A 27,992-nucleotide genomic window follows, 5' to 3' on the forward strand; every position below is an offset into this window, starting at 1 on the left:
TTTCCAGAGTGGCCCAGACAAGCTCCTCTCTTGTGGGCTGTGCAGTTTAGAGCGTTCCATAGCTTTTTAAAAAGCATCACATTTGAAATCAGCTTCACTTTCTTTTTCTGAGAGGCATTTGCTGCACGGATCCTCCAGTTCTCTGTTCCCTGTTCTCTGCGGAAAGCTCATGGGCACCCGCAGGTGCCGGGCTTGTGCTGCCTTACCGGAGCTTGCCACTAGAGGGCCCTGCCCCCGAGATTGCAATTTTAATGAACCTTCGGAAAAACTGGCCCATCTTGGTGTGGTCCATAAGATCACACCCATTTTGCAGAAGGAGAATCTGAGAACCAAGCCCTTAGGGGATGGGGTGAGTAGCTTATATCTTCATAAATCAGAAGACTAGGGAAGAAAGAAAGTGAGAGTTGGGAGCTCAGTAGTCCCAAGTCCCAAAGGCCACATGAAGAATTCCGGGGCACTGGTTCCCTTCCAGGTTTGTTCTCCTGCAAGACCCAAGGAACACTTGCTTCTGGTTCTATTCCTTCTCCCCCACTTGCCATCGGGGCTGTAGGAAACTAGCAATCTAACTGGGTGAGCGCACCAGGAAGGAGTGGCAGGCTAGAGAAGGACCATGTTCAGGAGTGGTCCCTCAGCTCACACAAAGGTGAGGAGCCATGCTTTTAAGGGGAAACCCAGCCTGTTCAGTGTCCCTTTGGAGCTTTCCATCCTTATGATGTGTCTCTTTGTTTCCTCCCTCATGTTCCTCCCTGGGTGAATGCCTTTCACTCACAGCTGGTTCATTGCTTCCGGCGATGTCTCCACTGGTCTAACTCTGAAAGTCTTTTCCCTCCAAAGTGTCCTTACACTGATGTCTGCATTCTGACACTGAAGGCTTGCCATAACGGGATTCCACTATGCTTCTGTCTATCAGCGCTTGAAACATAGACCTTCTGTTTGAGCTGGCTGGTCATTTTCAATTCTATTCAAAGAATTTATTGCTCACAAGCCTGGTGCAGGGCACAACGTTGGCTGGTGGTGGGTGCACAGGGGAACAAAATTCTCATCATTCAGGGTCAGTCTCGATGGGTTTGAAGTCACGGACCTTGCCCTTCAGTATGCACAGTGTGGAGGGATGCAAATAGTGTCTATACTGTGAGGCAGAAGGAAATGAGTTGCAGTGATATAAGGACAAAGGGGGGGAAAGGAGGGCAAAAAAGCCATAATTAATTTGACCCATGAGACCCATGATGCTTCACAGAGGAGATGACATTTGAGCTGAGCATTGATGTGTGTGCAAAGGGCTGGGGCTGTGGGCACACACCGAAACAGAGGTGCTCTGCCGTCATAGACAAGGGACGGTGAGCATGGTCCGTGCATCTGGGCAGTGCCCAGAGCACATCACACAGATCCAGCCTCCGCTTCTTTCTTGGGCTTTCCTCAGTGGGATGCCACCTAGATTTCATTCTTGGCCAAATCCTACTCTTCCTCTAGAGGCCAGTTTCAACCCGCCTCCAACCCTCCAAGACCCACCTCCTTCAGGAAGCCTTCCCTGATTTTGCTAGCTCCCGCCACTCCCTGAAACATGTAATTCAGCATTTAACATGAGTGCCCATGCTTGCCTTGCACAGAGCAGCTAGACCAGAGCGGACATTTTGCTCATCTGATACTTTGGGGGGTCTTGCAGCCCCCAACATAGGGCTAATGGTGTTCAGGGCTAGACGGTGCTATGGATCCATTCACTGGGACTAACACCTCCCTTCTGCCTACATGCAGCTCATTTCTGCTGCCCAGCCTGGGATCGTTGATGGGGATTTGGGATTTAGCTGGCCGTGGGTGCTCACACATACGGGAACTGTTCTTCATATGATCACTTGAAAGTTCTGCTCAGCCGTGGGCGATTCCTCCTTAGTGCTAGGTAGGAGGGGCACAGACATCTAACCAGAGCGTGAAGTCCATGATTCTCTATGAGAATCTTATGAGGCCTCTGAAGTAGAGCCTAAAGAAAAATGCCCCAGCTGTCTAGTCCCTACGGAAAGAGCATTTTCCAACGCTCCATTTGGAGAGTGTGTCTGCACAGCTGAGAGCCACACCACCAATGGCTTCCCATGTGACCCTATCATGCATGGGTGGGCCGGTCCAGCCAGCTGTCCCCTGCACAAAAGTTCCTGGGCAAAGGGGCACAGAGAGGCTGAAATGCAGCCCACACTCTATTCGTCGAGCCATGTGCTTGGGAGGGGCTGCTTCTGCCTCAGGGAAAGGTGCTTTTGTCTCATTTGTCGCTGGGGCTGTGTAGAATTTGGAGGCTCTGCATCAGGGCTCCTCGCAGACACCAAGTGTGGTAAGAGCATCTCAGGTGGTGTACCACCACGGAGCACAGGTGTGCAAAGTATTAATCCTTCTTACATAGGGGGTTGCTGGGAAGGGTCATCACCTCCAATCACAAAAAGTCACCTATCGGGTGTGATGGCTTCAGTCTCCATGTAAGACATGCGCAGAGAAAAGTCTGGGTCCGGGGCATCTGCTGGGCTATCGATGGTGGCTGAAGCTCTGTCCACAGGGAGAAGGCTGCCCAGGAGCCTAGACCACATTGTCATAGGCTGAAATCCCAGGAGGTTTGCCGTCCTGAGTGCTGGTTTTCCCCATCTGTGCACAAGAGGGAGTTGAGGCGGCAGGTTAATTGAGAGACGCTGCATGGGAAGCCCGGCCCGGGCGGTACCAGGACAGAGAGATGGCCCGGGGAGATGCTCCGGTCACCCACTTGCAAGCGCTTGGGTAATCAGCAGTGGAGCCCAGGAAAAAAGCAGCAGGAGGGAATGGGGGTATTTGCATTGATTTGATGACAGGCTTGGGCAACACCAGGCTCAACCTACCCGCCTTCCTTGCTCCTGGCTGAGCCTCAGCTCCTTCTGAACCCCCACAAGTGCTCCCCACATACTAGGGAGCTGCCTCCACCCGTGTCCTGTGCTCTAGTTATGCGGACAGACCTAGAGCCCTCCCCACACCCCACTCCCAAGTAAAGTGGACCCGACAGGACAGGGAAAAAATTCTTCTCAAATCACCTAATGAGCAATCAATAATTGCTATCCACCTTGTCTAGAGGATGTGCTTTGAGATGCCACAACCTGAGCCGCCCTGGTGAATCCCTCCAGTAGAGTCCTTGCCAGTGTCTCCTCCTGTGTCCTTCCCCGACCTGCAGATCCCGGCTCACACATGCAGCCCTGCCCCTCCCTTCTTCCTTCCCCTTCGCCTGTCCTTTGTCCCTCCGTTGTCCCTCTGTCTCCTTCTCCCTCCTTCCCTCTCCTGAGCACTGAGGGAGCGAAGGCCCTTCTGTCTTGTGCTCCAGGACATTGGCTTAGCCCCACACCCCAACCACCCGAGCACGAGTTCTCTTGCAAGCCTCCTGCTTCTGCAGCTCACAGATGCCCTCTATACCGAACCAGCTCTTAATTCTCATTCCCCACCCATCCGTGGCCCATTTCCTAATGTCCCCTCCCACTCTTCCTCTGTTCTCTTGACTTTCCCTTCCCCCGACCCCCAGGTTCCTGTTTATCTTTCACGATGATTTTGCTCAGCTATTACCCAGGAACACTGACAAAACATTCGATTCCCCAAGACACCCCAAAGCTGTCCTTCTGACTGCAGCAGAAATGAGGATCCTCACAGACAGTGAGCGATGCCCCAAACGGAAAGTCTCACCTGCCCTCTATGCATAGCCGAGAGCAGGACATTGAGGCACAGGGCACTGTGCGTGTTGCTGCTCCATTTCAAATTGTGGTGCAGGTTGCACACTGTGCAAGTCAGCTGGCAGAGGAAGTGGGAACTGAAATTCAGCCTGTGTTCTACTTCCCCGGGCTGGGCACCTGGTGTGGGCCTGTGTCTGTCCAGAGGGGGGCACCTGGTTGTCTAATTTTATTCTGTGAGCCCGCATGGCCCCAGCTGCTTGAGAGGCTAGAGTTGGAACCCCGCAGTTCAGAGGTCCGGGGGCTCCTGCATTTAGAGGCAGGCTCAACACCCCAAGTGAGCCAGCTTTTGGATGGCCACGGACCTGGAGCTGGGTTTTGTGCAGGGTGGGACGCTGTGGGCCAAGGCCCCAGCAGTTAGTCCTGAGAGGGACAGAGAGAAGCACCGAGCGAACCAGCTGGCCCCTGCTCGGACGGACAGGGCACAGCAGAATGGCTGGAACAGACAGGCTGGGATAAAAAATCAAAAGGATTTACCTTATCCATCTGCAATGTGGCGTAAACCCTGTTCGCTGGGTCCTCCTTGGCAGGGAGCTCCTGTAAAACACCCGTCTTTCCCTCAGTGAGGGGCCCAGGCAAAACCTCGTGAGGCCCCCTTCCCGCCTCTGCCTGGCCTGCTGCTCCCTGATCCCACTCCCACCAGGTCACCTCCTCTCCCCGCCTCTGCTCTGGTTCCATCCAGCCTCGAGAAGGCCAGGGCAGGGTGTGGGGCGGGAGGAGTGGGTAGCAGTTGGGTAAAACCCTCAGGAGCCAAGAGGAGGGGTTTGCGTGGTTCACACTGGGTCTTGCCCACTGAAGATTTTGGCTCTGGACACCTAGTCACCCATCAGCACAAGCTCAGTGCTGGCTGGACCAGGCGGACGTCCGTTGCCCTTCCACTCCTGTCGACTTCGGGGGAGCAGGCCAGGGCCTGGGAGCACAGAGGAAAGTGGTTCAGGGTGGAGATGAGGGCAGGACAGGCAGGTGAAGGGCAGGTGGGAGGAGGGGGGTGTCGCCGCCAGACCAGGAAGTTCAAGGGGACCTCTCTTGGGGCTCCTGGGTGGCTCAGTCATTAAGCGTCCACCTTCGGCTCAGGCTATGATCTCAGGGTCCTGGGATCAAGCCCCACATCGGGCTCCCTCCTCAGTGGGGAGCTTCTCCCTCTGCCTCTCCACTCTGTTGGTGCTCTCTCTCAAATAAACTAAATCTTAAAAAAGGAGGGGAATCTCTCTCAGTTCTGTGCTCTTAAAGGCCCCTTAGCCTCCTATTCCCATGTTGGTGGCCACCTAGCAGCCCTCACCTCACACCTAAACAGCCCCCTTGCTGTTTGTCCCTTGTGGAGGGCACCCCACTCCTACCTAGTCAGGCCTCTCACATCACCCAGAACCAGACCCCCGTGTGGAAGCTGACGGCCTCCACCCCTGAAGGTTGCTGTGCAGTGACGACTGGCCATGTTCCTGTCCCCACGGGGGGACTCATGGCATCATTTCCCTGACATGACGATGCTTGGTTGGACCCTCTAGATCCCTGGCCTGCTGCCCCCGACTCCCTTCCCCTGGGGGTGGTGTGAGGACCCGTGAGTGGCATTAGGTCACCTTAGACAGGGGGATTTCATCGTAGATTCTGCCCTCTGCTGGGGGGGCAGCTCTGGTCACCATGACGTAGGTGTATATTGTTTTCTTCGAGGCGGCATCTGCGTCACAAAGAAACATAGAAACACAGCGTGTGAGAGGCGGATGGGTTTTAGAGATGACTTCTTCTGAGGTTCTTTTTTTAAGGTAAAGAAACGAAGCCTTAAAAGGTCAGAGGGCTAACATCGCCTTGAGATGGATGCTCGGGTCCTGGGACGGCCTCTCCCTCTTGTCGGGACTTCGCGCGGTGTGGGAGGCACCAGCTCAGGCCTGGCTCACCCAGGGCTCTACTCCAGAATCCACAGGAGGCTGACGAGGTTCCCCCAGCCCGGGCGGGCAGTCAGAGGCAGCCCCTCCCCGCAGGGTCTCGCATGGCCTCTCTGGCACATGGTGCTGACTGCCTCCCCTGGGCTCATTGTCTTCTTATGCGAGGGCCTTGGTTTTTCCGTGAGGTTGACTCTCTCTAGTTACACATTGTGTTGGACTCCTTTGCCCCGTACCTTCCTGTGACTATCTCCAGGGAGAAGAACAGAGCAGATACTCTACAGACATTCGTTGTCTGCTCGATTGAGCCACATGGTAAAACACTGATGAGAGGCTTCCTCTGTGCACCAGGCTCCACGGGAGGCAAAGACCACAGAGACAAGTCCCTACTCTTAGGAATTTCTGGGCTGACAATAGCCAAACTATGGAAAGAACCTAGATGTCCATCAACAGATGAATGGATAAAGAAGATGTGGTATACACACACACACACACACACACACACACACACACAGTGGAATATTATGCAGCCGTTAAAAAACCTGAAATCTTGCCATTTGCAACAACGTGGAAGGAACTAGAGGGTATTAGGCTAAGCAAAATAAGTCAATCAGAGAAAGACAATTATCATATGATCTCTCTGATATGAGGAATTTGAGAGCAGAGCAGGGGGTCTTGGGGGGGTAGGGAAGGAAAAAATGAAACAAGACGGGACCAGGGAGGGAGACAAACCATAAGAGACTCTTAATCTCAGGAAACAAACTGAGGCTTGCTGGGGGTGGGGGAGCAGGGATAGGGTGGCTGGGTGATGGACATTGGGGAGGGTATGTGCTATGGTGAGTGCTGTGAAATGTGTAAGCCTGATGATTCACAGACCTGTACCCCTGGGGCAAATACTACATTATATGTTAAAAAAAATAATAATTCCTGGGCTGAGGCAGCTGGGTGGCTCAGTCGGTTAAGCATCTGTCTTCGACTCAGGTCATGATCCCAGGTGTCCCGGGATCAAGTACCGCATCGGGCTCCCTGCTCAGCAGGAAGTCTGCTTCTCCCTCTCCCACTCCCCCTGCTTGTATTCCCTCCCTGTTATCTCTCTCTGTGTGTCAAATAAATAGATAAAATCTTAAAAAAAAAAAAAAAGAATTCCTGGGCTGGTAAAGGCATCCGTCCCAGTGTGCCCCTCTTTCTGCTCCCAACATGCAACATTTTAGGGCAAAGTCAAAAAGAGCTGTTTCAGGGCACCAACACATCCACAAATAGCAGCGAGCTGAGTGGCACACAGAGGTAAGTCCTGTCCCAGACCCTACCTCCGACCCGCCAAGAGAGTCAGCCCGGGCACTCTCTGTCATCTCATTGGTAGATGAAAAAAGTAGCACTTCTTCCTTCCCAAGAGACCGTGAGGGATTGGAGACAGATGTCTCTTGGAGGAACCCTGAAGATACCTATGGCCTGAGTCAGGTTACAGGACTTCTCTCCATCACTCCCATTTGAGTTAAATTCTCTGCCCCGGAAAGCCTCCTTCCGTGCCAAGGCTGGATGGTCAGTTGTACGCATCGTGCTGATATTTACTGAGTTCTTACTATGCACCGGGCTCCAGGCCAAGTACATAATGTGGGTAATTCCATTTAATCCTGTTAATAAGTATGTATGTCTGTTTTACCACCGAGAAAACTGAGGCTTATGCTGACAGATCACTAATAGCTGATAAACAGTCAAGCTGGGACCTTCGGCCCAGACCGCCTACGAAACAGAAGCTGAGTCTTAACTCATCTGCTGTGAACTCATGGCTCTCAGTTGTCATCCGTGGAAACTCGTGGCTGAGAACTTACCAGAGTTCTTACTGAAGGGCTTCAAGAAGGAACCTGAGGAATCAGACCCAAAGGAGAGTCAGGAACATGGAAACAGAGGTGGAGCTCTCTACACCCAGGCTTGTTACTGTGATTGGGGGGAGGATTTGGGGAAGATTTGGGGAGATGATGGGGGTAGGAGGAATAGGAGGGCATAATGATCCTCGGGGGGGAGGGCCCAAGATTAGGTTTTCTGCATTGCAAATAGCACAATTACAGAAGGATCCAGAGGGATCCAGAGGGATCTAGTGACGTCCATGGAATGAAAAGTTAGTACATGTCTGTCAGGGACTCTCCAAAGTCAAAATATGGTAGAATTGGAAGTGACTCAGGATACCCTATAATTCGAATCTCATTCTACATGTGAGAGCACTGAGCCAGAGAAGGAAAGATACAGTCCAGTGAAGCCCAGGTCCTCCTTGGCAGTAGTGAACTCACACCCAGATTCTGGGCCCACCAGATACTGATGACAGCAGGAGCGGATTCCGGAGCCCACTCAGAGCACTGGCATCCAGGGGTCAGCACTCCGGAGAGGGTGAGGGAGTGTGGATTGGAGGAAGGCAGATTCCCTGGAACAAGGCACCTCTCTACCCCACCTTGGATAGATGACTCCTGTCCCGGGAAAAGGAAGGTGTATTTCCACATTTTACCTTCTGGAGAAATCCTACCTTCTCCTCGTTTGCGCAAAAGGAACAAAAGCACCAAAGTCACGATGAGTATAGACAGAAAGAGCCCGGCCAGCCCACTCAGCAGCCTGGTGTGGCGAGAACGGAGGCCTGTTGCAGTGTCTGGAAACAGAAGAGACAGTGAGACTTGGCCACACTCAGGGACACTGTCAAAAGGGGTGCCCGCCGGGGGAGTGCCACAGCTCCAAGGGAAAATGGACTTTCTGGTATTCAAAGTCAGCGTTAGAAACAGTCAGAGGGCCAAGCAGGGACTGCTTCAGAACACCGCAAACACCCGGCCCATCTCAGACAGCTCTGGCCTCTTTTCCAGGCCCTTCTGGGAGGAGATGCCCCTGGGGACCAGCCTGGCCTAAGGGAGGGACACCCCCCGGGGAAACAAGGCCCAGTTTAGGCCGCTCTTCCGAGTGGGTCTTGGAGACTACAGGGGAGCCCGACGGCGCCGGTCACCTGCACAGAGCTGCTGGGCAGAGATGGAGTCCGAGCTGTTGCTGATGGGGTTCTGGGCTGTGCACGTGTAAGTCAGCTCCTGGCTGTCGGGGGTCCGGGAGATCCGAATTACATTCCCCTTCTCCCCCAGAGGACTCCAACTGTATGTGACGTTCTCTTCTTCTTTCTCCACGGAGCACGTCAAGGTGACATAGCAGGTGCTGTTCATAGACGTCATTAAACTCTGTGTGATTTGTGGCTTCCCAAGCCGACCTAGGACAGGGAGGCACAGGTGTCCGGGCTGAGCGGGAGCTAACCTCTCTCAGGAGAGCCAGCTGTTGGGTTCTCAGAAATTCTTTCAAGAGGGTTGTTAAGTGCAACCATCATGAAAAATGAAATGATAACAACTTACAATAAAATAAATCACATTTTGAAAAGCTAATATGTACTCAAAATTCACCGCTTTCTATTTTTTTGGCCGATTTGCTGTTACCTACGCTCTAAAAGTTATTTACATCTCTCAGATCTGTCTTGTGTAATGATATACAAAGTCTTCCCAGTTCTGCAAGCTTCAAAACACATTGGGAGTCTTTACACCACAGAAATGGACAAATCAGGGGGTGCTTGGGCGGTTCTGTCAGTTTAAGCGTCCGACTCTTGATTTCAGCTCAGTTCCTGATCTCAGGGTCATGAGATTGAGCCTCACGCGGGGCTCCGCACTGGGCATGGAGCCCGCTTGGGATTCCCTCCTTCTCCCTCTGTCCCCCTTTACCCTCCCCTCAAATAAAAGAAATTGGCAAATGCTCAGACTTGGGCTGGGTTGACCGGTCTACAGATTGTCACTCTAGACTGAAGAAAACAAGAAGAAACATTAAAGATGAAGAAACATTAAGAACACTAAAGATGGTTAAAGTCAATTAAACTTCAGTCTGCCTCCTGTCTGCAGCCATTACATTGGGAACAGCACCAAAGAATCTAGGAAATATTCTTCCAGTGTTTGAAAACCATTATCCGATTCAGCAAAGCAGTCTCTTGCACTGACGTGCAAGGTCAGGTCTGAAGTATGTGTTTGTTGGGTTACTTTTTCCTTATTAGCCCAGTTCACAAAACTATCAGCCAGTATCCCCGTTGGCTTCTTCTTTGACACCTGAAGGCTGAGAAGGATAAACGTTCAGCAAAATTCAATGAAAACGTTCTGTGCATACGGCTAGCTCTATGGGATACACAATAAAGACCGGTGTATATTTACTACCATTTATGAAATCATGTGCCGCACGCCCTTTGGGTCACCCAGGCCATCAAGAACCAGTGCACCACTGCATGAAAGTCTCTACAAAAAATGTTTTGGCTGTGTTTTCTGATGTGTTTTCATGGAGTTGTTTTGTGTTGTTCTAAAGCGCCACAGTAAAAAGTTAAAATCCCTTCAAAAGTTCATTTCAAAAGATGTTTTTACAAAAGCAATCAAAAGGTTAACTGTCCAAGTGGTAGGCTGGTAAGGGGTTACGGAAGAGCAATTATATTTAGGTTGAAGTAAGAGCTATCTGGGGCCGGCAGAAGGAAAGGGAAGTTCTTCCCTTTACTGGCAGATAAGAAAGTGCCCATGTTCTGAGTTGGTAAATTTAGTTAATTCTTGGCCAGACTGCTGTGCTGGGCTTTGTTCCCTCTATCCTAGCCACGTGGGGAGGGTTCAGAAGGAGGGGGCATGTGGCTTTCTGGTTCATGTAGTATTTTTAAAGTTGTCTGTGCCTGCAAGGAAGTAGAATATGGTAAGGAAGAATCTATAAATGTTTTTCATTCCAACCGCACCAGAAACCCTGGTCCTGTGAGTCTCTTAGAGGGATCTACTCCAGACCAGAATTAGTGGTGACTTGCGAAAAAACTCTCAAAGAAGTTTGGAGTGACCTTGATGTGCTACGACGGTGATCAATAGAGACATCTATAGCAAAAAATCAGCCAAAGGGGGCGCCTGGGTGGCTCAGTGAGTTTAAGCCTCTGCCTTCAGCTCAGGTCATGATCTCAGGGTCCTGGGATCAAGTCCCGCATCCAGCTCTCTGCTCAGCAGGGAGCCTGCTTCTCACTCTCTCTCTCTGCTGCCTCTCTGGCTACTTGTGATCTCTGTCTGTCAAATAAATAAATAAAATCTTTAAAAAAAAGAAAATCAGCCAAAGTGTGTGTGTGTGTGTGCGTGCACGCGTGCAGCACGCTTTTCTTTAGAAACCGGACTTACAGGAATATTCAAGTCTCTGCTTGATATTTACTTATTTTTAGAGAAACTCTTTTGCTGAGTGTCGAGGTGGGGGATAGTGGTAAAGATAGGATCCCAACCCTCCTACACTGTTGGTGGGAATGCAAGCTGGTGCAACCACTCTGGAAAACAGCATGGAGGTTCCTCAAAATGTTGAAAATAGAACTACCCTATGACCCAGCAATTGCACTACTGGGTATTTACCCTAAAGATACAAACGTAGTGATCCAAAGGGGCACGTGCACCCGAATGTTTATAGCAGCAATGTCTACAATAGCCAAACTATGGAAAGAACCTAGATGTCTATCAACAGATGAATGGATAAAGAAGATGTGGTATATATACACAATGGAATACTATGCAGCCATCAAAAGAAATGAAATCTTGCCATTTGCGACGACGTGGATGGAACTAGAGGGTATCATGCTTAGCGAAATAAGTCAATCGGAGAAAGACAACTATCATATGATCTCCCTGATATGAGGGAGAGGAGATGCAACATGGGGGGTTAAGGGTGTAGGAGAAGAGTAAATGAAACAGGATGGAATTGGGAGGGAGACAAACCATAAGTGACTCTTAATCTCACAAAACAACTGAGGGTTGATGGGGGAGGGGGTTTGGGAGGGGGGTGGGATTATGGACATTGGGGAGGGTATGTGCTATGGTGAGTGCTGTGAAGTGTGTAAACCTGGCGATCACAGACCTGTACCCCTGGGGATAAAAATATATGTTTATAAAAAATAAAATTAAAAAAAAAAAAAAGATAGGATCCCATCTCATTCTTCTCAGCAGGAACAGAGATGTTACCTGCATCAGGCTGCTGGACAGAGAAGGTCAGGGCTGTGGCTGAGAGTGGGGAAGCCACTGGAGACCTGGGTCTGACCAGGCTCTGCTGCTCTCCAGAAAGGGGACGCACGCAGCCTCAGCTCCATCCCTTAAACACTGATACAATTTTCTCCTGCTAGGGTTGTTTGTTGTGAGGACTAAATGAGCTATTGTGTTTAAAGAGCACCTAATACCCATCTCCGTCCATCTGCCTATCATCTGTCTAGGCATAGTAATTATCTATGGGAAAGACAAAACAAGCCAGCAATAGGGACTGCCTCTGAGAAGGGAGAGTTGCAATGCACTGTGTACTGTCTTTGACTCTGTGCATGTGTTGCCTAAATGTATGTGATCTCTACATATTTTTTAAAATTAGGTGGTAAAATGGCAGACACACAGAGTTCAATAAGTGTCAGTTCCTGTCTCATTATCTTCTCCACTAACTCCCCCAAAGGTACAGATTGTGTTAGGTGGGCAATCTGGCTTTCTCTGAGACTTTCTGGTGGTCTGCTCTACCTGCAAATAGTATAACACCTCCCAGAGATTGAGTGGGTAAAACTGAACATACAAGAGATGAAAGCCACGGCGCCTGTGTGGCTCAGTTGGCGAAGCATCCCACTCTTGATTTCGGCTTGGGTCATGATGTTGGAGTCCTAGGATTGAGCCCCATGTTGGAGCTCTATGCTCAGCAGGAAGTCAGCAGGAAGTCTGCTTCTCTCTCTCTCTCTCTTCCTCTCTTTCTGCCCCTCCCCCCGCTCACATGCACTCTCTCTCTAAAATAAATAAATAAATCTTTTAAAAAATGGTTAAAGTGCTTAATGTTGTGTTACATATATTTTTATCACAATAAAAATTTTTAAACAAATAAAAGAAAAAATGAATTTACCATGTGTTTTCCTTCTTGGGCATTTATCCTAGAGAAGCAAAAAGTCATTTCATGCAGAAACATGTACATGAATGTGCACAGCAGCTTTATTTGTAATACCCCCAAGCTGGAACTAACTAAAATATCCCCTCATCAGTGAATGGTTAAACAGACTGGTCCGTCTACACCATGGAATACTATCCAGACATAAAAAGATAAAAACTATTGATACTTGCAATAATTAGGAAGACTCTGAAATTATGCTGTGTGAGAAGAGCCAGTCTCAAAAGCATATGCGTACTGCATGAGTCCATGTATGTGACATGTGTGAAATAACGTAATGATGGGTGTGAAGAATGGAGTAAGGTCTTCCAGAAGCTGGGGAGGGAGCAGGTGGCTCTGAATGGCTGAGGGACTCTTGCTGCAGGGGTGTTGTGGTTCAGGACCTTGATTGCGGTCATGACACACGAGGGCCCACAGGTGAGTAAACTCTGCAAGCTACACGTACACGGACACATAGAGGAGAGCCCGTACAACTGCTGATGTCTGAATCAGCTTCCTAGGGATGCCTGTGCGGGCTTCTTGGAGTTGATACTGTCCTATAGTTACACGAGATGCCACCACTGGGGGGACTGGAGAATGTGCACACAGGACCTCTTCTTTTTTTTTTTTTTTTAAGATCTTATTTATGTATGAGAGAGAGAGACAGAGAGAGCATGAGCAGGGTGAGGGGGAGAGAGAGGGAGAAGCAGATTCCCCACTAAGCAAGGAGCCCGACATGGGGCTCTATCCCGGGACTCCAGGATCCTGACCTGAGCCCAAGGCAGACGCTTAACCGACTGAGCCACCCAGACGCCCCTCCCTGCCTGACTCTTTACACCTCTCTATGCATCTACACTTATTTTAAAATAAAAAGTTTTTGTTTTTTTTTAAAGAAGTGCTTTCCATACACTATCTTACTTGATCCTCTCAGTGACCAAGGGAAGTGATTGATTATTCACATTTTATAGAAAAGAAAAACCAGACGCATGGAACAACCTGCTGCTTGAAGATTACATGGCTAAAAACAAGCAAAATCACAAGCTCTTCGTTAGTATTGATGTGTTTACGTATGGATTTACAGGTACAGAAAGAATTAGGGACGTCAACAAAGAAATAAAGGCATTCTGTAGATAGCGAATTTGCAAAACAAAGCAAGCCCTTTATCCTCGCGCTACTTACGGAAGACCTGAAGGTTGAAGCGCCTGGTGGTGGTGGCGACCACCCCTTCAACGGTCTTTGTATTTATGTCGGCTTTGTAGATGCCAGAATCTTCCATCCTCAGATTACTGATCTCCAGGTTGTAGTTCTGACAGGAGACATTTATTCGGTCATTATAATTTTGGTGGGTCACAGTAACTTTGGGTGCTGCTCCTGCATCTCCTGGCGTTATGAAAGCAACAGATGTCTCAGAGTTCCAAACGATGTTGACAACTTGCTGTGATTTTTTGATATTTAAGGGGAAAGTGACCAACTCCCCCAGTATCCCAATCAGCGTGATGACGTCTGTGTCACTTCCGTCTGCTTCCAGACCTGGAGACATAAATAGAAAACCAATGCCATTTCCCTGTTGCACTTTTTAGAGTCTCCTGTCTCCCAGGCTTGAGTCTCCCTGAAGACCTGCCCAGATGCAGCTCATCCAACCTCTGGAGAGGTTTTTTGTTTTTCTTTTGTATTTTTGTGGGGTTTTTCTGTTTGTTTGTTTTTTAGGTTTTGTTTCGTTTCGTTTCGTTTTTTGTTTTTGGTATTCTACTCTACATATAATATGTTATGATGGCTAAATTTTCTAAGGGATTCTCATTAAAAAAAACACGAAATTTCCAGTGAATTTCAAGGGGTCTATTTCATTAAAAATATTTATCTGGACTTACAGACCGAAGGGTCTACGAGATTGGAGGGACAAAGACCATACACCTCCAGAAGGTTTGAGAATTAAGTGTCTTTCTTTCCCAAGATCATATTGCCAAGTGACGGAAGAGCTGGGACAAGAGCCTGGCTGCTGTGGTCTTTGCAAAAAGAAAGCTACATTTATACCTTTATTTCCGGAAGATACAGGCCTATAGTGCTTTGGAGGTTCTCCAAAGTATTTCCCAAGTTGGTGATTTGGAGAGGTCTTTTTTGTTCCCTACTCTATCTCCAGCCTCTAGGCTAGTCCATGACATGTAGTGGTGGTTTAATAAATATTTGTGGAATGAATTAATAAATGGAATTCACTTACGTGTTGCCTGGAATCTCTTGGAACAGCTTCTGATGTAAGCAAAATTCATTTATTCATTCGTACATTTATGAATGAATGCATGAATTTTTTTCAAGGTCAGCTTTGTCCCAGATACTACAGCAGGTAATTATTAATCAAATTTCTAATAAAAATGTTTGCTGAACATCCACTCTTTTAAGTGCAATGCAAGGAGCTGTGGGATACAGAGGTGAGTGAAAATTGATACAACTTTCCTGCTCTTTGGAACTTTACAATTAAAGGAAGAAATCAATAGTGATCAGATCATCACAGATGTACAGATACTATATATATGGTTGACTCTTGAACAACACAGACTTGAACTGCGTGGGTCCACTTATATATGAAATTTTCCTGTAAATACAATGCAATACTGTCAATGTGTTTTCTCTTCTTTATGATTTTCTTAATAACATTTTCTTTTCTCTAGTTTACTTTATTGTAAGAATAAGATCTGTAACAATAAAGCATACAAAATATGTGTTAACTGACTATTATCAGTAAGGCTTCTGGTTCAGAGTAGGCTGTAAGTGAAGTTTTAGGGGAGCCTGAAGTTATACATAGATTTTCAAGTGCATGAGGGGTCAGTACCCTCAACCCCTGCATTGTTCAAGGTCAAATGTGTAAGTATTATGGTGCTTTGAGAGACAATAGCAAGGAGACTTGACCTGTTACTTTCTAGTAAAAGCTGAAGGATGAATGCTTTTAAAATCCAATGTGGGGGGAATGAGAAGTTTATTTTTCTCTCTTCTCCTCTTTCACCTTATGAAGATAAACTGACTTGATACCTAGTTTGTAAAATGGAAGGCAATATAATTATAAAATGGCCGCCCTTGCCCTCCAGCCCAGTAGCTCCTGAATGAGACTAGAGATTGCTAATAAAAATCTCTTTCCTTTCAGACCAACCAAGATTTTGCCTTAGGAGGACCATCCCAGGTCATGCATGATGACTTAGTTGGGGTGGGTTAAGTACAGAAGAAGATGTAACAGGGTCCTGGGGGAGGGAGAGACTAAGGACCTGTATCTACAAACATTTATTAGGTGCTAACTATGTGCCATATGCTATGCTAGAGACTCAGAGAAGAATAGGATGTGGCTGCGGTGCTGAGGAGATCACACCCTGGAGAATAAGACAAATGTGTATGCAAGTAAAGAATAACACAATCTGATGAGTGCTAAATGGTAAAAGCAAAAGAAACAAACCACTGGGGAACCAAAGGAGAGACTAAGGCTGCCTTCAGGGCAAGAGTCATAGTTTACAAAAATCCAGCTTCTTGAACATTAATTCTCTCCAGATAAACTGTTCCATTGGGCTATGGGGTGTGGTAGAGGGGTCCTTGGTGTGTGCCAGCCTGAGTCCTTCTCAGACATGGGCATGCCACCTGGGCAGGTGCACAGAGCCTTGAGCTCAGAAGGACTCTGAGATTGCTTTAAGGCTGCTGTGCCACCTTGAAAGACTTACTATTGTTTGGGCAAGGACCAGCCCCCCCCCCCCATTTTCATGTTGCAATGGCTTCTGCAAATTACACAGCTGATCCTGGTGCCCGGTAGCCTGTGTCTTGCGGAACTTTTTAAAATCAGACCCTGGCACCTAACTGCCATTCTGTTCTGTAGATAAAAGTTAAATGTGTGAAGAGGATGTGGGTTCTCTCCTCAAGCCCCAGGAAGTGTGTAGGCGACTGTGAAAACAGAACTTCTTAGGGTTCATGGCAGTTGGGTGGCCACACGGCAGAGTGTGTGTCGTGTTGTTTTGACTTATCCTCCATAGCAAGTCTTTCAGGGAGTGATGTGGTGCATCAAAGGGCGAGGAGACAGGAGCACTGGCAGGTAGGTCGGACTGGGGAAAGTCCTGCTGCCCCTCTTGCTGCTTGCGTTGTTGGTGAGAATCCTGGGCTTGCTGAGGAAAGGCCTAGGGCTCACCCATGCACGAGATGCAGCCTTGGTTACCTCCAGACCCTCTGACTGTGGTCTGAGGCAGGTGGCTGGGAAGACAAGGAGCCTGGAGGTGTGGGTGATAGCACTTCTGATTAGAAGCTGGACTACCTTCATAAAGCTACAAAACCTTTCTGAGTCTCAGTGGCTCCATCCATAGAATGGAAATAATAACAATAAAGTTTGTTCTACCTAAGTAGTGACCAGCAAATCATACAATAAGAGTGGAATGTCTTGTAGCCATTAAGGCACCATGCATGTCAGTTGTTTCTGGAGTTGAAGATGACAAGGACTCTCATCTTCATCATTTGCTTCATCATCATCCTCATAACTGGTACATGCCTTTGAAGGCTTCCTAGGCCACCCCCATGATGGCCCGGGGCGGGGGTTGGGGGGTAGCAGGACCATACTGAAGAATGTATAAAGGGCCATTATTAAGGGCTAATTCAAGTAAAGCCCAGAGAGATACTTTTAGGTACCACTCCACTTATGGGCTTTAAGCTTAAGACTTTAGGTTTTAAAAGAGAATCTCCATATTGAACTACCTCAATATTTATTTTTCTAGGTGCTGTAATATAATGTAAGTGCCGTAATAAAATGTAGGTGCAGGGTATATATAATATACTAATGACATAATATATATTATATATTAGTTTATATGTTTTATATTTGTGTATTATGTTAATTATATATAATAACATATAACACAAGAGTAATATAATCCATAAAATCCAGTAATATAATATAAATGTAAACATTATATTAACATTGGAAGAGACCTAAGGAAAACCCATCTTCAGAGAGAACTTGTAGCACAAAAGTGTCTTGAGGACTTAACACATAATGTACTAGGCAAGTCTATGACCAAACCAGTTCTCTGCCATTTTTTAGGAATTTCATAATTGCTTAGGAAATAAGATACACACACATACACATAACTCTTCTTTGAAAAATGAGGTAGTAAATGGTAAATTCATGTAATGGTAGAGACAGTAGTTACAGTACAAATACGAAGAAAGGAGAGATCACTTTGAACTATAGTGGTTAGGGGAAACTTCTTAAAGAAAGTAGAATTTGAGGAGGACTTTGAAAGAGTGAATAGGATTTTACTGAAGAGAAATGGAAAGGATGAGTGTCTCAGGTCCTCAGGTCCTGAGTAAAAATTTAGAAGCAGGAGAACATGCGATGTGGATTGAATAAATATAGATTTGCATAATGGAGTAGAAAAAGATAAGGAGGAGATACAAATCTGGTTTAGGTCTGAGACAGCCTTGAGTTTGAGATCTACATCACAGGCAGAGGGGAGCTATTGAAGTTCTTGAGGATGAAGATTAAAATGATATTTTAGAGTCATAGTAATATAGTAATGTTGTGTAGGAAGAATAAAAAAAAGAAACTGGGCTTGAGAGACCATTTTGGAAGCTTCTGTAGGCATCTGGGCATGAACCAGAGGATGATAAGATGAATGGAATGAAAGTGCTGAATTTGAGACACAGTATAAAGAAAGAGAGGGAGTAAGGAGGAACCTGATAGAATTCAGTTGTTCAACAATATATTTTGAGCATCTACTTTGTGTCAGTGAAAACTGATAGATACTGGAAAACTGGCTAAGATTATGCTGAAAAAAAAGTCCAAAGGAGAAAATAGGTTTAGTGTTAGAAATATTGAATTTGAGGGGTGTCTAGGTGGCTCAGCTGGTTAGGGGCCCAACTTGTGATTTGGGGCTCAGGTCGTGATTTCAGGGTTGTAAGATTGAGCCCCACATCAGGATCTGTGCTGGGCACAGAGCCTGCTTAAGATTTCCTTTCTCCTCTCCCTCTCCAATGTAAAAAAAGAAATACTGAATTTAAGATTATGTTGGACCATCCTGATAAGTAGTTGGAATGATGGAAGATAAGGAAAGAGAATGGTCTGAAAATATTGCTTGGGGGTTGCAGCAAAATCTGTCGGTTATTTTCCAATGTTTGTTCTCTCCTTTATTCTTGGTAAGAGAATGCCTAATTTTTAGCAAGGCATATGGTCACCCAGGATAAAGACTACATTGTCCAGCTCTTTGCTAGCTAACTTTGGTTATGTGACTAGATTCAGGTCAAGGGGATGAAAGCAAAAGTGTTGCATATGACTACTGTGTCTTTAAGAAGAGGGTACTTTGCTTTCTTCGTTTCTTTCTTGCTTCTTGAAGGCTGAAATGCTACGACAGCTGGATCTCAGACACACATTTTGGATCAAGAAGAGGAAGCCAATACTGAAAATGGTGGAACCGAAAGACAGAAAGAAGTATGTATCCCTCACTGCCTTGTTAACTATCCAATCAATGGAACTGCCGACTCCAGACTTCTTCACACGGACAAGAGTTCTTCTTCTTCTTCTTTAGGCTATTCTCATTTTTGAGAACTGTCACTTGCCTTTGAACTGAAATCCAAGTAGATTATGAATCCTCCCTCCGCAGAGAGGAGGTGATGGAGGGAGAGGGGAGTTATTCAGGAAGCTTAAGGCTAAAGTCCAAGGCTTCTTTGTGAACAGTCACAGGGAGGCGTTATTAAAAGAAACGAAATAGAACAAGTGGCAAGAGAGGCGCCAGTCGTGGACAGTATCATGGGACCCAAGATGAGAAAGAGTCTCGAGAAGGAGGTTGTCACAGATGTTTAGTGATTCCCAGTGCTCAAGTGGAATAAAGACTGAAAATGGACCCTAGGTTTGTCCATTAGGCGGTTATTGATGGCCCATGAGAATATGGTGCAATTGAGATGATTTCAGTGGAGGCCAAAGTCTAGAGGATTGAGAATAGAATAAGTGCTAAGTAAGTGGAAACTCCTGACAGTGAAAGAAAGGGGATGAAATAGAATGGTAGCTAGAGAAGCAGATAAAACTAATTTATTTGATTTTTGTCTTAAAACGGAAGAGATTGCCTGCATATCTATGGACAATTAATTTATGACAGAGAAACCAAGGACATCTAATGGGGAAAGGACAGTCTCTTCAAAAAATAGTTCTAGAAAAACTGGATAGCCACATGCCAAAGAGTGAAACTAGGCTGTTATTTCATACTGTAAACAAAGATGAACTCAAAATGGATTGACGACTTGAATGTAAGACCTGAAACCATAAAACTCATGGAAGAAAACATAGGTGGCAAGTTCCATGACATTAATCTGAGTGATGTATTTGTAGATCAACACTAAAGAGAAAGGAAACAAAAGGAAAAATAAACAAGTGGGACAACATCAAATTAAAAAGCTTCTGCACAGTGAAAGAAACCATCACAAAACAAAAAGGGAACACACTGAATGGGAGAAAAATTTACAAATCATATATCTGATAAGGAGTTGGTATCTGGTATATACAAAAGAACTCATACAACTCAACAATGAAAAAACAGATGACCTGACTAAAAAATGGTCAGAAGATCTTATTTTCCAAAGAAGACATATAAATGGCCATAAACACATGAAAAGATGTTCAATATCACTAATCAGCAGGAAAAAGTAAATCAAAACCACAATAAGATATCATTTTATGGATGCCTGCGTGGCTCAGTTGGTTGGACGACTGCCTTCGGCTCAGGTCATGATCCCGGAGTTCCGGGATCGAGTCCCGCATCGGGGTCCCAGCTCCATGGGGAGTCTGCTTCTCCCTCTGACCTTCTCCTTGCTCATGCTCTCTCTCACTGTGTCTCTCTCAAATAAATAAATAAAATCTTTTTTAAAAAAAGATATCATTTTATACCTGTTAGAACAGCTATTATCAAAAAGGCAATCATGGGCGTCTGGGTGGCTCGGTGGGTTAAGCCGCTGCCTTCAGCTCAGGTCATGATCCCAGGGTCCTGGGATCGAGTCCCGCATCGGGCTCTCTGCTCAGCAGGGAGCCTGCTTCCCTTCCTCTCTCTCTGCCTGCCTCTCTGCCTACTTGTGATCTCTGTCTGTCAAATAAATAAGTAAAATCTTAAAAAAAAAAAAAAGGCAATCATATGTGTTGAAGAAGAAGTGAAGAAAAGGGAACCCTCTTAAACCGCTGGTGGGAATGTAAATTGGTGCAGTCACTATTGAAAACAGTATGGAGAATCCTCAAAAAATTAAGACTAGAACTACCATATGCTCCAGCTATTGTGAGTAATTAACTGAAGAATATGAAAACACTAGTTCAAAAAGGTATATATATCCCTATGTTCATTGCAACATTATTTACAATAGCCAAGATAGGGAAATAATCTAATTGTTCATCAATAGATGAATGGATAAGTGGACATCGTACACACACACACACACACACACACACACACACACTGGAATATATATATAATGGAGTGTTTATAATATAGTATATTAATGGAATACTATTCAGCCATAAAGAGGAATGAAATCTTGTCATTTGCAGCAGATGGGCCTTGAGGGTATTATGCTGAGTGAAATACATCAGAGAAAGACAAATACTGTATGATTTCACTCATATCTGGAATACAAACAGACAAACAAACACTACAAAAACAAACTCATAAATACAGAGAACAGATTGATGGTTACCAGAAGGGGTTAGAGGGTGGGTGGGCAAAATGGGTGAAGGTCAACCATATGGTGATATACAGTAACTAGACTTTTGTTGGCGATCACTTTGTAGAATATACAGATGTCAAATAATAATGTTGTACACCTGCAACTTAAATACTGTTATATACCAGTTTTACCTGAGAGAGAGAGGAAAGAGGTTAGTTGGGGTAGGTGGTAGGGAAGAAGACCATGTAGAAATTTCCCTGATCAGCCCTACTCTAGGTTAGTTGCTCTTACTCATGGGATCTCTGGAACTCTGTTTTTCCTTCATGGTACTTGCAATTATGTGGTGGTCATGAACCCATGTGTCTGTTTCCAGACACCGTGAGTGACTTGAGTCCAGGGACTATACCTTTCAATCCCCAGACCCAGAACAGTGCAGGAACACAGACCACTAATGCTTGTCATGCAACAAAAGATGGAGGCAGGCAGTGGAAGGCATAGGTTTTCAATCAGAAGATGCTCATGCCTTGTCTGAGGTGGAAGGGGAAAATGAGATGATGAGCAAAAGGACAGAGTATTTTTAGGTGTTGTTGGGGCTGGGGATAGAAGAAAGGCTGCTTGCTGAGGTGAGGCAACACAGGTTTGAGCCAGGTGGGCTCAAGTTCAACCCCTGACATTTACTGAGGTCCTTGTCTTACTTTACTACAAGATGGGATGTAATAATACCCACCCCACAGGAATGTTTGAGGGCATCTCAAGGGGCTTAATACACAACGGACATCTTGGAGTAGAGGGGATGAAATAGAAAACAGTCATGCTTGATGACCTGTATCTCCTCAGTAATGCAGAAGGTGAAGCTCTGCTAAGAGTGAAGGGATGAGTGTGGGACGAGGTAGGAAGCGGAAGGTCGAGGAGCACACGTGTTGAACCCAGGTATATTTGAATCTAGCTGTGCTATTTTGAGAAAATTATTGCAATTCTCTGATTCTCAGGTTCCTCACCTCTCAAATGCAGATAATTATTAAAATTCAATTATGAGGCTATGCAGTTAACACAACACCTGGCACATATACATGGTAGTCCTTGTTATTATTTTGATGCATGTAAAAATTTTGAGGAAATGCTACTGTAAGGAACATCCTAGGGAGTCAACAAGATATTGACTAAGGGGAAGAAGAGGTTGAGGAAGACGTGACCCACTTTTACCACATCTCCCAGTGACTGTGATTTCCCGACTACATATACCGGACCAGAGAAGGGAGGGGTGAAAAAGACAACACTAGAGGAGAAGTAAAGGCAAGAAAGAGCTGGAACCCCAGGGTGTGGGTTTGGGTTCACTTAGTGAAGAAGAACCTGACTGCATGAGCTTGAGACCTTAGGAAAGTTAGCAACCTCTCTGTGCTCAGTTTTATCAGTTTTAAAATGAAGTTAATAGTGGCACTTACCTCATAGACATATTATGAGAGTTAAAGGCGTTAATATTTATAAATTTCTTAGAATGATGCCTGGCGTATACTAGGCACTTGTACGTGTGTGCTATATAAAACAAGACCCATGGTTAGAGAGATGAAAATAATACCCCAGTCAACTCTGGGAAAAAAGGAGAGTCAGAGCACTGGAGTCCAGAGCAGGGAGCTGGAACAGAGCAGAGATGAGGAAGAATGTGTTGCTAATTACAGCCACCTGACCACTCCCCTCCCCCAGCTTCCTTAGGATCCTTCAAGTAAGCATTTCTTGTGCTTTGGGGACACTAGCTAACCATTCCTCCTCTCCTTCCACCCACTGCTTCCTAGATCAGTAAGTGGGGGGCAGGCACGGAAGGGTGGATGGAGATGATTGCATCCTGCACTCCTTGGGGTAGAATGGGTTACAGCACGTTATACTGAGTGAAAGGGAGTTAAGAGCAAAGAGGAAGCAAAGACTTGAGCAGCCAGTTTTGTGTCGTTCTCCATGAGGGTGGAAAGTCCTTTGTCATGAGTTTTTAATAAAAGGAACCTACCACCCCACACAACCGTACACTATTATCTACTAGATTTTTCTGCCTTCTTTTTTTTTTTCCCCCTAAAGATTTATTTATTTATTTGGAGGAGAGGGGCAGAGATAGAGAGACAATCCTGAAGCAGATTCCCCACTGAGTGCAGAGCACAGTGTGGGGCTCCATCCCAGGACCCTGAGCCGAAATCAACAGTTGGCTATTTAACCGACTCAGCCACCAAGGCGCCCCAACTTTTATCACCGTTTTTGAGATCTGAGTTGACTTGAATCTGTTTCTTCAAAACAAAAAGAAACACACAATTTCTCAAAACCAAGATGGGATCCTGGCCATCCACTGTTCTATCACTATTTCCTTTTATTGTTGTATAATCAAGAATTGAGTATAACAAAGAAAATATGGGTACATAGCACCACCAACATCAGTCTCCCAACCGATTGCTCATACCTCTTTTTTTCCAGCTTCCACACAGGTGAGCTTAGTAACCCCAAACTTGCAGGTTCATTCCTCTCCAAGGTTCAAGACAAGAAAGATTTGATACAGGAAACACTTGAACAGCCTATGTCCACCACTGAAACTTGAAGCCCCTTTGAAGGCATGCTGTCCACTTGGTCAGTCACCTTGCTGACCTCCAGAGAAGCTTCAGTGCACCAAGCTGACAAGGTGTGTCTCTCCTGCCTCCTACGAGTCTTGTGTTAGCACACTGATGCTCCTTCCTACCCTCTATTTGGAAACTGGATTTTTGAGCTAATGTCTTGATATCCAGTTTCCCCCATACATAATATATTTTTCCATTTCTATAACTGGGCTTCTGCTTTTAAGACCTTTCTGAATATCTGTGGTAATAGTCTTCTCAAACCTCTTTCTAGAACAAAGGCTTTATCTTTATCTCAAAGGCTCCTCTTTACAAAGACTTTGGACTAGTGGCAAATTGGATCTCACCAGGACCCTTCCAGCCATGAAATCCTGTGTCTAATGCCCAGGAGGATGGTCAGGACTTACCTATCCATGGACAGATATCCACGTGGGCCTATTCACCTCTTGGACTTCTGATTATCAACTTCCGGAATGCTTCTACTGTGCTACACATTCAACAGGACACCAAGACCTTGTTGATATTGGATCTTTGCTTATTTTGAAGAAGCTAATTCAAGTCAACCCACATCATATCGATATGATGGGGTACTTGAACTATATCTGGATATGCTCCTTTTCTTGGATATTCTGCTTTGGGGGCCACTTAAACTTCTATTATTGGCAAAGACCTGCCCACGAGTCCCATTCTCTATCTGAATAATCCTGTCTTTATGGGAATAAATAAGTAAATAAATAATAAATCCAGTGACAAATCTCAAAATGTGATCACGAATGATAGCAGGGGCAGTATTTTTATTCCATTTCAGCATCAAAGACAGCAAAGGCAAAGGCAGCTTTGTTCAGTGGTTAAGTCTAAAGGCATTGGCATTCAAATCTTATTTCCTCCACTTTTTGGCTAATCGACCTCTAGTTTTCTGTGTTTCATCTGTTAAACTGGGGTCTTGATAGTATCTCATACAATACTGTGAGGAGTAAGGTAAATAGTAAATATGACTACTTAGAGTAACGCCAAACGTCATCATCACTTCCTAAATGGTTAGTTATTACCATTATTGCTGGGGGAGAGGAAACAGGAACCAGGTGAAGGGTTGAAGAAACCGAAGCAAGAAAAGCATAGAGAAAAGGAAGAATTAAAAGAGTGTGAGAAAGAACATATAGAATGGGCATGGAACAAAAGTGGTGGATTCTTCCGTCTTCCACCCTAGAGGGTGGGTGGCTAGGCCCTTGCAGAGGCGGTCAGAATCGTAATCACAAGTCAGGATAAGAAAGCAGAATTTGGAGTGTATGACTGTGAGTCTTGGTTCTTTGAGAAAACTTTTCCAATGTGGAAGAGTCATGAGTTTGAGTACCCAGACTTCTCTTATCTCAGTGATTTCAGAGGAATTCTATTGGATATGTCACTTGCAAATATCTTCTCGCATTCAGTCGGTTGTCATTTAGTTTTATGGACTCTTTCCTTCACTGTGCAGAAGCCTTTTATTCTGATGTAGTCCCAATAGTTTATTTTGGTTTTTGTTGCCTATGTCTCAGGAGACACATCTAAAAAAATGTTGGTAGGGCCAATGTTATAGACAAATTATTGCCTCTGCTCTCTTCCAGGGTTTCTATGGTTTCATGTCTCGCTTTTAGGTCTTTGACCCATTTTGAGTTTATTTTTGTGTATGGTGTAAGAAAATGGTCCAGTTTCATTGTTTTGCACAAAGCTGTCCAGTTTCCCCAACACCGTTTGTTGAAGAAACAGTCTTTTTCCCATTGCATATTCTTGCCTCTTTTGTTGAAGATTAATTGGCCATATAACCCTGGGTTTGTTTCTGGGTGCTCTATTATGTTCCACTGATCTATGTGTCTATTTTTGTGCCAGTGCCATACTGTTTTGATCACTATAGCTTTGTAGTATAACTTGAAGTCTGGGATTGGGATGTCTCCAGTTTTCTTTTTCTTTTTCAAGACTGCTTTGTTTATTTGGGGTCTTTTGTGGTTCCATACAGATTTTAGGATCGTTTGTTCTAGTTTGGTGGAAAAAATGCTGTTGGTATTTTAATAGGAATCGCATTAGATCTGCATGTGCTAGCACTCTGCAGAGCATCAAGAAACTGAAAACCTAATGAGAAGAGGGCAGGAAGGGTGGAGCAGAAAGAGCTCTACCCTTGGGATCAGAGGAACCCACATGCCTTTCCAGCCATACAAATATCAGGTTGTGAAACTTCAGGTGAATTGTTTAACTTGAGTCTTAGTTTATACTTTTTCTGTGTATAATAGGATTAATATTATCTATTTTTGCTTACTTCAGTGGCCTTAGTGTGGCTCACATGAGAATATAGGCACAAAAATGGCAGAACGCTTTGCAAATTAAGTGATATCAAGTGTCACCCTCCAGCCCTTCTCTGGACGACTCGGGACAGCCTTAGATTTTCACTTAGCTTCTGTCCAACTCTCTTCCCCGTCTATTTGCATTTTCGTCTGTCACGTCAGGGTGGTTAGCACAAGATCCAAAAAGTTGTCATGCCTAGTTGGTGCAATCTCCATGAACCTCAAATTAAAGGAGTCACAGTCATGTGACTTAATTAGTCACACGTGACTATTAATTAAATAGTCAAGTCAAGGGCACCTGGGTGGCTCAGTGGATTAAGCCGCTGCCTTCAGCTCAGGTCATGATCTCAGGGTCCTGGGATCAAGTCCCGTATCGGGCTCTCTGCTCAGCAGGGTGCCTGCTTCCCTCTCTCTCTCTCTCTGCCTGCCTCTCCATCTACTTGTGATCTCTCTCTGTCAAATAAATAAATAAAATCTTTAAAAAAAATAAATAGTCAAGTCAATTAAATAGTAACTATTAATTAGTCAAATTAAATAGTCCAATTAATGAATTAATGAGATTTAATTAATTAAATAGTTACATGTGACTATTAATTAAATAGTCAAGGGAACCAGAGAGACAAAGGTGTATTGATTCTACCTTTTTAGGAAATCCCAACCCACTAGATTCTCTGTGTTCTAACACATTCCGGGAATTTGCTGGTGAGTTTTTCAGAATGGGTAGGAGAGACTATAAGTAGATTTAGAAATGCCAAGCACAGCGGTGCCTGGGTGGCTCAATCAGTTAAGTGTCTGCTTTTGACTCTGGTCATGATCTTGGGGCTCTGGGATCGAGCCCCACATTAGGCTCCGTGCTCAGTGGGGAGACTGCTTCTCCCTTTCCCTCTGCCTGCTACTCCCCCTGCTTGTGCGCTCTCTGTGTCTGTCAAATGAATAAATAAAACCTTAAAAAAACCCAAGTATAAATAAATAAATAAAATCTTAAAAAAAAAAGAAATGTCAAGCATAGTCAATTTTTATATAGAGAATATAATTGTTTGGATTTAATGAGAAACTGCAAAGACAAACCCCTCCTAGATCTGTGTTGATGTTATACAGTTTTCTTTGTACTAACAACAACCAATATCCATGTGTCCTTATAGTTTACTGTTCAGCTCTAAGAAAAACAAAATTTCAAGTTCATTTCTTTTTTGAGAGCTAACTTACTTATAAAACGGAGATAACAGTCTCTTCCTCATTTACTTTGGAGAGTTTCTGAAGAATAGAAGCAGAGTAATAACTCTGAATGTGCTTTGAAAATAAAGGGGGCTTAGAGAGATGAAGATCTTACAATGATAATTATAGGTAAGCATTACTCTAACCTGATAGAGTAATGAAATATAATTTGGAAGGGCGTATCCCTGTCAAAAACTATACACCCAAATCTAAAGCCAAAAAGAAATGATTTTAAGTTATTCATAGTTTTAGATGATATGTTCTTTTGCTGGGCTTTCTGGGTGGGCCTCCCAAGTGAGGACTATCCTGGACAGGGTTTGCAGACTGGGCACAGACAAAATTCAGAAACAAACTCAAAAGCTGAAAAACAGTTAGGTTTGGATCCTGTCTCTTCCCAGACCGTTGAACACTTTTTGAGACCTAGGGTGTACTGGTTAAAGTACATGAAGAGGGCACTTCAATGTCTTCCTTATGGGCAATTTCTAAATCTTAACAGGAAACTAGGAGAGCATCGACAAGGGTCAGAACTCACAGGTTTGCAGGCAAAGGAGCAAGATCCACAGGTAGCGCTGAGCCATGTCCTTCTAGACTGTAATCCTGGGTGAACAAGAAGACGTTCCTCCAACAAAAAGCCCGTTGCAAGTAAGCTTCCCTGCTCAGTTTATAGCAACCACAAAGAAAGGAAGTGTGAGCGAG

The 27,992-nt window shown here is 45.2% G+C and overlaps 1 protein-coding gene across 2 annotated transcripts; it reads right to left on the bottom strand.

The window, feature by feature from the left end:
* On the bottom strand, nt 1-27,984 carry LOC111138918 (CD84 molecule). Of its 2 annotated transcripts, XM_022490912.1 has the most exons (8): nt 27,829-27,984; nt 13,709-14,059; nt 8,574-8,825; nt 8,109-8,228; nt 7,423-7,455; nt 5,294-5,391; nt 4,197-4,256; nt 1-2,622 (listed from the first exon to the last, which is right to left on the bottom strand). In XM_022490912.1, the coding sequence occupies exons 1-8, from the start codon at nt 27,872-27,874 to the stop codon at nt 2,557-2,559; spliced, it is 1,026 nt and encodes a 341-aa protein (XP_022346620.1). In that variant the 5' UTR covers nt 27,875-27,984; the 3' UTR covers nt 1-2,556. The 2 variants fall into 2 exon arrangements, with proteins under 2 accessions (XP_022346620.1, XP_022346622.1); XM_022490914.1 differs by lacking the exon at nt 7,423-7,455.
* Between the last annotated feature and the right edge of the window lie 8 nt (nt 27,985-27,992).

This window comes from Enhydra lutris, unplaced genomic scaffold (assembly GCF_002288905.1).
Source record: "Enhydra lutris kenyoni isolate GAN:26980312 unplaced genomic scaffold, ASM228890v2 scaffoldscaffold94, whole genome shotgun sequence".
In the NCBI taxonomy this organism is placed as follows: Eukaryota; Metazoa; Chordata; class Mammalia; order Carnivora; family Mustelidae; genus Enhydra; species Enhydra lutris.

What these genes read in the sequence shown, in the direction of transcription:
- LOC111138918 (XM_022490912.1), bottom strand. Translation starts at nt 27,874, where the DNA reads ATGGCTCAGCGCTACCTGTGGATCTTGCTCCTTTGCCTGCAAACCT. An exon ending in CTTCAACCTTCAGGTCTTCC is followed by an intron (nt 8,826 to 13,708) that starts GTAAGTAGCGCG and finishes TCCCTGTCCTAG; the next exon opens with GTCGGCTTGGGAAGCCACAA. An exon ending in CCACATTGCAGATGGATAAG is followed by an intron (nt 2,623 to 4,196) that starts GTAAATCCTTTT and finishes TCTTGTGCACAG; the next exon opens with ATGGGGAAAACCAGCACTCA.